General features: G+C 42.2%; 1 protein-coding gene across 11 annotated transcripts in view; it reads right to left on the minus strand.

Moving 5' to 3' along the window:
* ZNF407 (zinc finger protein 407) overlaps positions 1–12,703 on the minus strand; it is a 439,083-nt gene that overhangs the window by 123,590 nt on the left and 302,790 nt on the right. The window contains exon 10 of one of the 11 annotated variants that reach the window (XM_082698670.1): positions 6,453–6,568. The exons of the other annotated variants lie outside the window; for them this stretch is intronic. Within the exon in view, the coding sequence (XP_082554796.1) occupies positions 6,468–6,568 (101 nt within the window). The 3' untranslated portion in view covers positions 6,453–6,467. Of the gene's footprint in view, positions 1–6,452; positions 6,569–12,703 lie in introns of those variants that run through there. 11 annotated transcript variants of the gene reach the window in all.

Genomic DNA, 12,703 nt, shown 5'->3' on the forward strand with positions numbered 1-12,703 from the left:
ACAAATTAATGATAGAACTTACAACAGGATCTACTAGGAATTCATTCCTCCAAGACAGTTTGGTTCTTAGATGATGTCAGAAGGCAGCAGAAAAAACATTCAAATCACCCAGATTCATCAGAAAGTCTCTAGTATTCGACCATCACACCTGACCCTGAAGGCAAGAACTCCTCCCACGATGCAGGGCAGGCATGGCAATCCACAAGGCACTCGGCTCACGGCCAGTGCGAGTGTGTGGCCCAGAATCACTGTGGGGCTGGCAGTGGCCCCCAAGAACATGCTTCAGGCCGGGACACCAAGTGCCTCATGAAAAGCCTGTTCCAAAATGGCCAACTTCTTCTTTCTTTTTTAAGCTTAAGGTTAGAAAGGCTAAAAAGATTTTCACAAACCAGTCAAGGAAAGTCTTATCTATTTTAAGTCAAGTCTGATTAGCATCACAACAGCGCTTGCTGTCTAGATCCCTGACCCCTCAACTCAGCCAGGGACAGGTACACTTCTCAGCCTTTTCCCCCATGTTCGTCACCGAAACTTCAGCAAAGATGAAAAACAAACAGGAAAATATAACATCCTGAGAGAGTTCATCCAAGATTAAGACAAAGACAAGCTCCTAGAGACAACTGTGATGATCTTAATTTTTCTATGTAACAAGCATCCATGAGGCTACAGTACATTTTCCAGACTCAAAAAAAAAAAAAAGAAAAAGAAAGAAAGAAAAGACCACTTTCCCTTTTGCAGGAAAGATGTGTGCAAAAGGGATTGAGGTGGCAGACATAAAAATCACAATCTCCTTTTTCTCTGTAGTTTCTATCAATAACAGCTTATAGCCTCTGTGTACACCAGCCCCACGGAGTATCCATATCCGGAAATGGAGATAATTATTTCTAGGCTGACAGATTTTATTCTAACACCATCCTGCCATCTTGCAGCAGTCATTGAGAATATGAAGAAATTCGTATACGAGAAGGGAAATAATGCCAGCCCGAGAATAGCTTTGTTGACTTTCTACATGAAGGAACAAAATAACCATCAGTAAACAACACCATCACCATCGCTAGGGAAATTCTTCCTTTCTTCGTAGAGCTCAGCTCTAAGGCCCTGCATTCTCTCATCCAACAGCATCTTTGATACGTGGCTCTACACCAGTAACATGAAGCACAGATTCATGTAATGGGACACAAATGAAGGGAAACCCCCCAGCAAGTTCATCTATCCTTAAAGAAGGGACGGTTTACCTGCATAACCTATTTAATGCCACTCTGGGCAACTCTGGTCTATTCTGATTTATTACAACCCTCCTTGTCCTTGACGTATTCAAGTGTTCGCCTACCAGCCCCTCACAGTGCACCGTGTGTGTCTGAGTGGATCCGTGTATTTGCTTTTGGTTTTCCTTCTGTGCCTGGAACACCACCCTAACCTTCCAATCAATGGGTCATTATTGAGAAAACCTACCGAAAACTCTCGCGTCATGATTACAGGTCCTCACGGAGCACATGTGCTCCACCGGTGAGCCCCAGGACTCAAAACGGGGAGCGGACACGCTTGAGTGACAGCTCTGGGCCACTGCAAGCGTTGGGGAGTGTGGCCTCGGGCCCCAGAACACACCAGCTACAGACACACGAGAGGTCTTCAAACACGTGGTCAGGAAAATTCAGGATTTAAATAAGCAATCATTTAGGGATTAGCAGAAGTCTTCTGCAATTATGAGGTGCGTCACGAAATCAGGGCAAAAGTTCGATGCAAAGTCACGGAAAGAAACTGTGTCATCTCTAGGAGTTTCCAGAGGAGCAGTGGCTCGGAAGGCACTGCAAGCCGGCGGCCCGGCTCTGGTGCCCATCTCCACGGCAGGAGCTCGGCCGGCGTCCGTCCGTGCCTTCTGGCTCCGTCACCCTCAGCTAAGGAATGGGACTTCGGTGTCAATGTTCTGAAAGAAATGTACACTTTACACACATGGCTCAAGGAAGCCAATGAAGAAATAAACAACGAAGGAAAGCGTCCATTCCCGAAGTGCGCTCCCCCCTTTACCTTCCCCCCAGTCAGATCGGGCGGCGTCCCCTGGTCTGCGGTCAGCCGGCTGGAGATGCCCCAACGGACCCAGAGGCTGAGGGCACGAGCCGCCGAGCGAGCCGTGCGCCGCACACACTTGGTAAGAAGCGACTTCATTTTTCTCACAACGGTCTCCCAAGCAGGACTCAGCGTGCCAGGGTTTTGACGGGACAGACGGCGGGAAAGTCAAACTGCACACGAGGCACGGCGCTCGTGATTGATACCAAGCCTGCCCCGTCACTGCGCTGTCACCTTCCTGGCTTTCTGTCTCCCTCGGTTCAAAGCTCTCTCCACCTCTTCAAATTCTGGCTTCTCCCAATGTCCTGGGTCGTCCCTCAGCCCAGCTTGCCGGGACCCTGCTGGCCTGGGCTGCCCACGGGCTTCAGGGAAGGTCTGTTCCCTAAGTAGGTCTGTCAAACACCACCGCCCCCAAACCCTGACTCCCCTGACACATTGTGTCATAAGAGTTCTCCCTTTGGCAGATGTCCCCTCTGCAGCGGCAAGTCCTATCCGTGACGGACAGTGACCAGGTGCCTTTCTCCCTGCCGAGCCCCGTGAAGACGGGTCACGCGTGCTCTGTCTACAGCGCCCTGCCTGCACGTTCCCCTGCATGATCTAAATCCTGGCGGAGCTTTCGTGGGTGACTTCAAGGATGTACTCTTCAAGGACCATCGTGAAGAGACTGGCTGTAATCTAAGCTAGTTCTCTGACCGCTATGACCAGAGAGGTTTCTAACTCGTTCCGCAAACAACAAGCAATGCCTGGAGGTGCCAGAGGTGGTAAGTTTCACAAGCGCATCATAGGGAGGACCGGGGAGGACCGGAGCGCAGCCGGATCGCGGTATCAGGGAACTGCTCTTGTGTTTGTTTTTCACCATCCCGTGCTGGCGATCTTGACAGAACTAGAGAAGAGGGTTCTATTTCCTTAATTCCGATTACTGAGGTCTTTAAAATAGTGTCAACGGCTTTCACTGCCTTCCCTTCTCATGTTAAAAAGCAACATGTTGTAAGAAATACTGAAAAGCTTGCACTGTTAGGCCCACCATTTTTTTCTAAATAAGTACATATGTCACAAAATGAAATGGGGGACACTTTCAGCATACCACTTTAATATCTTCTCAGATGCTCTTAAATTACAGAAATAATACATGTTTGTGATGGAAACAAACCATTGCAGTGCAGAGCTACGTAAAGAAAAAATGCTCAGGGTCCATTCACCATCTCAACAGACCCCCGGAGATGGCCGGTATCAAGAGTTCGCTTTTGTCATTCTACGTGTTTCTTCAAGCTCAGACAAACACACATGCAGGATGGGTGCCTTCTCCTTCTTGAAGAAAGAAAGAGTCGCGGCAGGCCCCTTCCTGTGCAATTGCTTTTGGCGTGTAATCACGCATCACAGGTGCAGACACACATGCAGCTCATGTGTAACTGCCGCACATCTGTCCGCCGTCCAGTCTCCTCCTGATGGGCACCAACAGCCCCCGGCCATGACGACAACTCACAACAAAGCATCCTCATATACCAGTACATTTATTCCCCAAGAATGATGCTTTTGTAGAATTTCTGAGATCAACGTTGTGTGCGTTTTAAAATCCAACAACAGAGTTTTATTTAGCAAGTCACTCTCCCATCAGTAATGTATAAGATTTCTAACTTCATGGGTCATTGTCAACCTTTTAGGTTTCTGGCAGCGGTTTAAAACTGGCATCTTATTGTTGTAAAGTACTGACAATCAGTGAGGTTAAACACCTTTGTCCATTCTTACTGGTAATCTGCATTTTAAAATGTTTATTCCGATTTGTCTTTTGCGTGTGTGTGTGTGTGTGTGTGTGTGAGAGATAGGGAGAGTGTGGGGGGAGGGGCAGAGGCCATGGGAGAGACCATCTGAAGCCAGTTCCATGCTCAGCTGGAGCCTACGTGGGGCTCCATCCTAGGACCCTGGGATCATGACCTGAGCCAAAATCATGAGTCAGACGTTTAACTGACTGAGCCATTCAGGCCCCTAGATATGTCTCCCCCACGCCAAAAAAAAAAATCCATTTGAGAGAGGTTTCAGTAAATTAGGAATAGTGACCTTCTGTGGGAATACTAATTATATTAATCCTGGCTCAGTCTTACATGTTGCAAATATTTTCTCATAATTGATTGTGAAGCTTTGTTTACTCTTTTTCCCTTTTTGGTTCTGTCTTTTAGGTCTTCTGTAACTGTGAGGTCATACAAATATTATGAGGTTTGTCTCCATCATCACTTGACTATGTAAGAATTTAAAATAAAAATTCAATTCATATGAATATTTTTAGAAACAAAGACATAATACCTTTCTTCTTAATTATTTGAATTTCCTTCTTTAGGTCTTTCTCCTTCACACTTCAATTACTAAGTGTCTGGGGTTGACAAATAAAAGATTTGAAAACACAATTAGTTGTTTATAATAGTTCTTCATTGGTCTTCTGGTCAGAATATTATCCAGCTAACGAACACCACTGTATGCAAAAACTCTACTTGTTACTTTAGACTTTGTTTCCAACGAGGAAGCACCAGTGTGAGGTTATCAGCAGAGGATGGCCCCATCAGGAAGGCCGGTTTTCTTGCATTTCAATCCTCATTTGCTTCAGGAAATTCACTCTCAAGAGTCCAGAGTTAGAGAACGACAAATAACAAAAGAGAAGCATGGAGTGTGAGAAGTCTAGCGGGTGTTTTAGGTATGTATGTTTAGATAAATGTCGATGTATTACAAATAGAATTTATATCCTAAAATAACAGAGGATGCATGATCAAAAATGCAAGTTTTGATCCTACTCTGCAATGTCAATTCTGTCTCTGGGGACTAACTGATTCTTTTCCCTCCCTGTGCTTGTACAACCCAGCCAAGGACAAGGGAGCTAGCTGTCTTTCTTCAGTGGGGTGACTACCACTATCCCTACTCTGCTTGGTACAAACACAGGCAAGTTCCTTTGTGGACTGATCATTTTCTAGAGGTCATTCAGACCATAATTTCAGGCCCTCGCCACTATCCTGATGGTCCTTCTTAGGAAATTAGACCCAGTGGGAACGTTTTCTCCCTCTGCTTAGTCTATGGGTCAGCATTTTCCTTCCCTTGTAGTTCTTAATTCCCTTAAGTGGCAATTATTTAAGACATAGTTAGAGAAGGTGCAATCTACATTCATCCAATAAAACCTAAATATTAAAAAGGACAGAAAAATTCAGCATGGTTACTAAGGATAAATGGGACAGCATTTAGCATTTGAAAGGTACCAACGAGGTGGTACATGAGTAAATGTATAAAATTTAAAAAAAAAAGATTGGAGGTAAAAAAAAAAAAAGATTAAGAAGAACTAAAGGGCACACTATGTGTCAAAGAGACAGAGCATCTTAATTATAAAAGGTTAATATCACAGTCAGAGTCAAGAAATAGGTGGAAAAGCCACTCTAATAAATACTACCTAGAAATTCACCCAAGGCAGCTGATAAAGACGAAATTTTAGATTTTTAATGAGCATATGATAAAAATCAGTTAGATTAGCACTGTGGTCCAAAATATTTTCCACAGAAATACCATGCTGGTGCTGAAAACATGATGCTTGGGATGAAATCACCATGTCTGTGCAAAGACATGTGAGAAAGACTACGATCACTGCACAGACACAAGAGATGAAGGTGCCCTAAGCTAACGGTTTTAAAAGGAGCCAAAGGAGAAAGGTTAAGAATTGTGAATTTTATGTGGCCCATTCATAAGGCAGTGGTGAAACTTCTGGAATGGAGAAAACCACCGGGATGGATTTAATTAAATGACAATACCCTCACGAAGCACGCAGAAGCTCGGACTGCAAGTGTACGTGGAGAACGACAGGATGCGAGAGCTATGGATACTTTGGAGCATAATGTGTGCAGGCCAGTAGGTGGAGTCCTCACGGACTCCACTTCTTCCTGTGGTCTTCATGTGAGAGCAGGTAAACACCTGTGAAATTTTAAGGACTGACTCAAGTCCAACTGTATTCTTAAAGTTTTAAAACTTAATCTTCATGACTTGGTCTTCAATTTAACTCCTTATCTGGCTGGTGTATCAGAAAGTAGCATTTTGCCAAGAAAACACAACATGTGGTGTTTGTGAGACACAGCAGACACATGAAAATCTTCTAGGTTGAAAGTGAATTTTCATCCATAAAACCAGATTGATTCCACTAGGACCACTTTAAAGGTTTTATTCAACTCCCACAGTTAGAAAAGGTCTAATCTCTATCAACAACCCCTTATTCTTCTGCCCTACACAGATCACTTCCCCAGATGCCTTCTCAAAGCACCTCGGACCTTATCTCTCTAGGCCTTAGGTAGCGACTGGGTGTTTATTTGTGTGGCTGTTCAATTAATGTCTATTCTCCACTCAAGCAATAATTCCTCTTAAGGCCAGGGCCAAGTCTGAGCTGCTCACTCCTCCCCTCTGATGTCGCTGGTGCACACAGCACAGGGCGCTGGGCTCATCATGGGTGGACAGCATTCCGTATTTGTTTGCTGGTGATCTGCTAGGTCTGAACACAAAATAGTTACCAATTCTCAAACAGAATCAGTTTCTAGTTACTTCAGGACTTTTAAAAAGTGTTTTTACAACATACTAAGAAGCAGAAGAATGTAAATCTCATGCACTCAACAAAGTTTACAAAACCGGCCCCCCAAGAAAGGTTTAGAAATGACTGATTTAACTTTTCAGGGACAGAACCCAGAGGTCATCACCAGAGACAGTGGAAATGCTTTTCAGGAACAGTTTGGAGCTCTTAGGGAAGGGTTAGACCACTTCTGTTCTGAATCTGGTGGGTGCCTTGCTGATCGGATTCAATGGGATGAAATCCTCTAACTGCAAACAGCATATCACAGCTATCTAGAAGTCTGCAGTTTGGTACTGCACATAAGGATTCATATCAGAGATAAGACCCATGGCTGACTTAGCCAGAGAGGGAAGAGTGACGCACTTGAGGAAATCTTACAGGCACTTCTATTTGCTCAGGAGACAGAAATAGTGGGTAGAGAGGATGGTCACATCTGTCACGGCGTGAAAGCACAGGGCTAACACGAGGAGAGTCCGGACATAGCCGGACCCTGAGCAAATACACACACAGATCAAATGCCCGCACACACAAGCAGGCGATACTTGGGGTCTAATTCAAAACCTTTAGGCCAAGCACACTCAATTTTATTTGTATTATTATAATAAACTATTGTTTCTCGTGTGCTGAGCAAAATGATTACATATAAATTAATGTAATAGGTGAATATCTAGACATCTTAATGCCTAGAAGACGAACATACCTAAATTGATTCTGCCATAAATCATAAAAATACACAGCCCTGGATTTGAAATGTCTTTTTCAATGTGGAAAAGACATTAAAAATTTGCTATGTTCAAACTAAACATAAAACATCTTACAAATGTCTTTCTAACACAATTTCTTAGACACAGATAGAGAAACTGGGGTAAAAAAGAAAATATATTAAGTACTATAACAGAATCATATCTAAAACCAAAATCACTTCTTTGACTGGTAAAGATTCATGACCTAAAAGCATACATCCTGGGAAAATTTTCCTAGTTATGTACAGGGGAAAAGGCCAGAAATATGGACAAAGATGATGTATTAGAATAACATTAGAATAAAACAAAAGAAACCCAAAGTGTTATTCAGCCACATTCAAAGGGCAGCCTGTTTTTTTCTTGGTTCTTCAGCATTTTACTGCACATTATTTGCAATCCACCTTTCAGCTAAATCTCCTCACAACCCCTTTGTGGACCCTACGGCCACTTCTACCTGCTAGGCCTCTGGCCTGCCTTCCTTCTAACCTCTCCCTCCCCAGTTCTTTTTTTTTTTTTTTCCCCTCTAATGATTTTATTTATTTATTTGACAGACAGAGATCACAAGTAGGCAGAGAGGCAGGCAGAGAGAGAGGAGGAAGCAGGCTCCCTGCCAAGCAGAGAGCCCGATGCAGGACTAGATCCCAGGACCCTGAGACCATGACCTGAGCCAAAAGCAGAGGCTTTAACCCACTGAGCCACCCCAGGGACCCCTCCATCCCCAGTTCTTACAAACCAAATGCTCCCCACTTGCCTCCCCACGACTCCAGTCCATCAGCTCCAGTACACGAGGAGTTAGTCTAGAGTCAGAACCGCTTACAGCGGTTCTAGTGCTTTTCCAGCCTTGGAAAAACCCGGTCTGTGACGCTGGCGTCCACAGAAAGGGCACTTACAGGACAGTAACTAACATTACAATGACACTACATCTGGGACCCCTTTCCTCTGGTCCTTATAAATGGGAAGTCTGCTCTGGCGGAGTATCTGGGCTCATCTAACAAAGCTGAATCCTAGCACTGGGTTATCTGTAGAACACGCAGGGGTGCCACAGCTCAGTGCGCACTGGATACTCCGCAAGTGTCAAGAGATTCAGTAACTATTCAGTTGCCAATGTAAAGAGGTTAAAATACGACACTTAACTGCCTGATAAGTGAGAAAGGTCACGTCTACCTTTTTTAAAAAAATAAAAACTTGGGTGAAACCAGCTGTAGTATTTACCAAATAGTATTCTGAAATTTCAAGACAACTGTCTGGACATTTTCATGACTCTCATTTTATATTAAGGAAGTCAGTAAAGTAAACAGGCTATTTATTAGAAATAGTCTCGTTTCTAATCATGAGACCAAGGTATATAAACATGAATATGCAAGTCATGCCATCAATCCAGGCCACCGATTAATACAAAATATAACCTAGAATATCTACTCTTGTCACTCAAGAGCAGCACCTACTGGCACAATTTAGAAGAACCCAGAAGACATAGAGTAATTTCAGTTCAATATTTTATTAATTAAATACTTATAGAGCACTTAATATATGCCAGGCACTATTTTAAGTACTTCACAAATATTAACTTATTTAATACTGCAAGACATTTATCACTAAAAGAGACTTAATGACATAAACCTTACTCCAAGATTCAAGGATCTACTTCATTAGTGTGAGACACAGATTCGGTTTAGAGCCTACAGGATCCACGTCTGCTCCTGGCCAACATCTGGAAAGGAACCGATATTACAGTCCATTCTAACTTCATAAGCCAGACAACAAGCGTGCGGGAAATCCTGAAAGGCAGTTCTGCAAAAGGAGTTCTCTCCCCAAAAAAGAAGATCACATTTTACATTCCATGCAATGTGAAGAATCTATACTAATTGCAAAGAAGTCTTGCCTTTTCCTTTATAAACAGGAAGTCACTCACATGAGGTTTTTATTTTAAGCGTGCATTAAAATTATGATTTTTCATAAGAGGAAAGAATGACTCTGTGCCAATCACATTGACAAGCTACTCACCAAATGGCACTAATAGCAGTGACAAGAGTGAACCTGTCTGAGTGGAGCTTTTTAAGAAGTATCGAGACCAGCCATCAAAAGTATGATTTTTATCCAGTTGGGGCCCACGCTATGTTCTGCTGCAATAAAAGCTATTAGGTGATTTAAGGGACTACTTTACTGTGATAGATTTCCATCTATTAAAAGAATGTATTTAAGTGTTTTTAATCTTAGAAATAGAAAAAAAAAAAGGAAAAATAAAGTGTAAGCATGTCTGTATAAGCTGAAACAGCTTGGTTCTTCATATTTTTCCCGAATAAATTAACTTTGCAAATTTACTCAATTGATTTATATATTTCAGATGCTGATTAACATGTGTCATATGACATGTTTTTGGTCTATTTAATTTCAGAGTCTCAAGCCGATGAGTATAATTTCTCTGTTGACTTCCCCGTTTTCATTTTCCGTTCCCCATCAACTCCCTTCCCTAACCGCCCCACACCAACGGACATGCCTACTTAATATCCTCTGCTATGCGTCCATGCAGGAAATAGAGAAGAAATAAGTATGATTTTTTGTACTTGTAATTTAAAAAGTTTTTATCTGTGGTAACAGACACATCAAGTAAAATTTACCATCCTAACCACCTTAAAGTGTACAGCTCAGTGACAGTACGAACATTCGCCGCTGGATCATCACACTCCAAACTTTGTCATCTTGAAAAAGTCCAAGTGGACTTACTCAGCAGCTCCTCACGTCCCCTCGCCCCAGCCTCTGGTAGCCACCATTCTATTTCCTGTTCCTATTAATCTGACTACCTGAGGGACCTCATATTCATATACGTGGAATCATACAGTATTTTTCTCTTTTGTCTGCCTTATTTCACTCAGCATAATATCTTCAAGGCTCATCTATGCTGTGGCATGTGCTGGAATTTCCTTCTCTCTTTTTTTTTTTTTTTTTAAGATTTTAGTTATTTATTTGACAGAGACAGACACAGCGAGAGAGGGAACACAAGCGGGGGGAATGGGAGAGGGAGAAGCAGGCTTTCCGCCGAGCAGGGAGCCCAGTGTAGGGCTCGATCCCAGGATTCTGGGATCACAACCTAAGCCAAAGGCAGATGCTTAATGACTGAGCCACCCAGGCACCCCGGAATTTCCTTTTTAAGGCTGAATAATATTCCAATGTATATATTATGTAATTATACACTTATTATATATAATGCAATTTATAATGATATATAGTTATATTGATAATTACATAATATAATTTACAGATTATGTATTATGTATTTTCCTTACCCATTCATTTATTGATGGGCACTTGGGTTGTTTCTTTTGGCTATGGTAAAAAATATTGCTAGGAGAGCGTGATCTGTTATCATTTCTTTTGTACATACACTCAGAAGCTGCTTCCATAACAGCTATACTATCTTAAATTCCCAACAGTGCACAAAGGTTTCAAATTCTCTACACCCTTGCCAACACTATTTTATTTTTTTGGTAGTAACTATTCTAATGGGTGTGAGATATTAGAAGTAAATTATTAAAGTGACTTCTAGGTAATAAGAAAAAGATAGTGAACTCCTCTAGGATTTTGATGGTTTCCTTGTTCACATTTAGGTCTTTCATCCATTTTGAATTCATCTTGTTCTATGGTGTAAGAAAGTGGTCCAGCTTTGTTCTTTTGCATGGAGCTGTCCATTTTTTCCAATACTGTTTGGTGAAGAGACTCTTTTTTTTCCCCATTAGACAGGCTATCCTGCTCTTAAATTTTCCACATAGCTGTGGGCCCATTTCTGGTTTCCTCAACCTGTTCCAGTGATCTATGTGTCTGTTTTGGTGCCAGTGCCATACTGTCTTGATCACGACAGCTTTGTAATGTAACTTGAAGTCTGGAATTGCAACACCTTCAGCTTTGCTTTTCTTTTTCAAGATGCCTCTGGCTATTTAGGGCCTTCCGTGGTTCCATATAAATTTTAGGATTGTTTGTTCTAGCTCTGTGAAAAATGCTGGTGGTATTTTGATAGGGATTGCATTAAATGTGTATATTACTTTGGGAAGTATAGACATTTTAACAATATCTGTTCTTCCCATCCATGAGCATGGAATGTTTTTCCATTCATTATGTCATCTTCAATTTCTTTCATAAGGGCCATATAGTTTCCAGAGTATAGATCTTTTACCTCTTTGATTAGGTTTATTCCTAGGTATCTTAAGGGTTTGGGTGCACTTGTAAATAGAACTGATGCACCCTCTTTGGCATTGGCCATAGGAACCTCTTACTAGATACGAATCCAGAGGCAAGGGAAACAAAAGCAAAAATGAACTACTGGGACTTCATCAAGATAAAGAGCTTCTGCAGAGCAAAGGAAGCAATCAACAAAACTAAAATGCAACCTTTTAATGGGAATAGATATTTGCAAATGACATATCTGATAAAGGGTTATTATCTAAAATCTATAAAGAATTTATCAAACTCAAAACCCCAAAGAACAAATTATCCAGTTAAGAAATGGGCAGAAGAGATGAATGTTTCCAAAGAGGACATCCAGATGGCCAACAGACATATGAAAAGATGCTCAACATCACTCATTATCAGGGAAATGCAAATCAAAACTACAATGTGATATCACCTTACACCTGTCAAAATGGCTAAAATTAACACAGGAAACAACAAATGTTGACAAGAATGCAAAGAAAGGGGAGACCTCCGACCCTGTTGGTGGGAATGCAAACTGGTGCAGCTACTCTGGAAAACGGTATGGAGGTTCCTCAAAAATTAAAAATAGAACTACCCCACAACTCAGCAACTGCATAACTAGCTATTTACCCAAAGGGCACAAAAATACTGATTCAAAAGGATATATGGCAGGCTGATGTTTACAGCAGCATTATGAACAATAGCTACACTGAGGGAAGGGCCCAAATGTCCATCGATGAATGGATAAAGATGGTGTAGGGGACACACACACACACACACACACACACACACACACAGGAACATTACTCGGCCATCACAAAGAACAAAATCCTGCTATTTGCAATGGCATGGAAGAAGCTAGAGTATATTATGCTAAGAGAAATAAGTCAGTCAGAGAAAGACAAATACCGTATGATTTCACTTGTATGTGGAATTTAAGAAACATGGTGGGGGTGAACATGGTGGGGGAAGAGACATGTGAACCATAAAAAAGACTCTGAACTACAGAGAACAAGCTGTGGGGTGTGGAAGGGAGGTGGTGGGTGGGTGGGGCCAGATGGGGGATGGGCATTAAGGAGGCACTTGTGGTGAGCACTGGGTGCTGTACGTAGGGATAAAACACTAAATTCTA

This window comes from Mustela nivalis (assembly GCF_964662115.1).
Source record: "Mustela nivalis genome assembly, chromosome: 14".
Classification (NCBI taxonomy): domain Eukaryota; kingdom Metazoa; phylum Chordata; class Mammalia; order Carnivora; family Mustelidae; genus Mustela; species Mustela nivalis.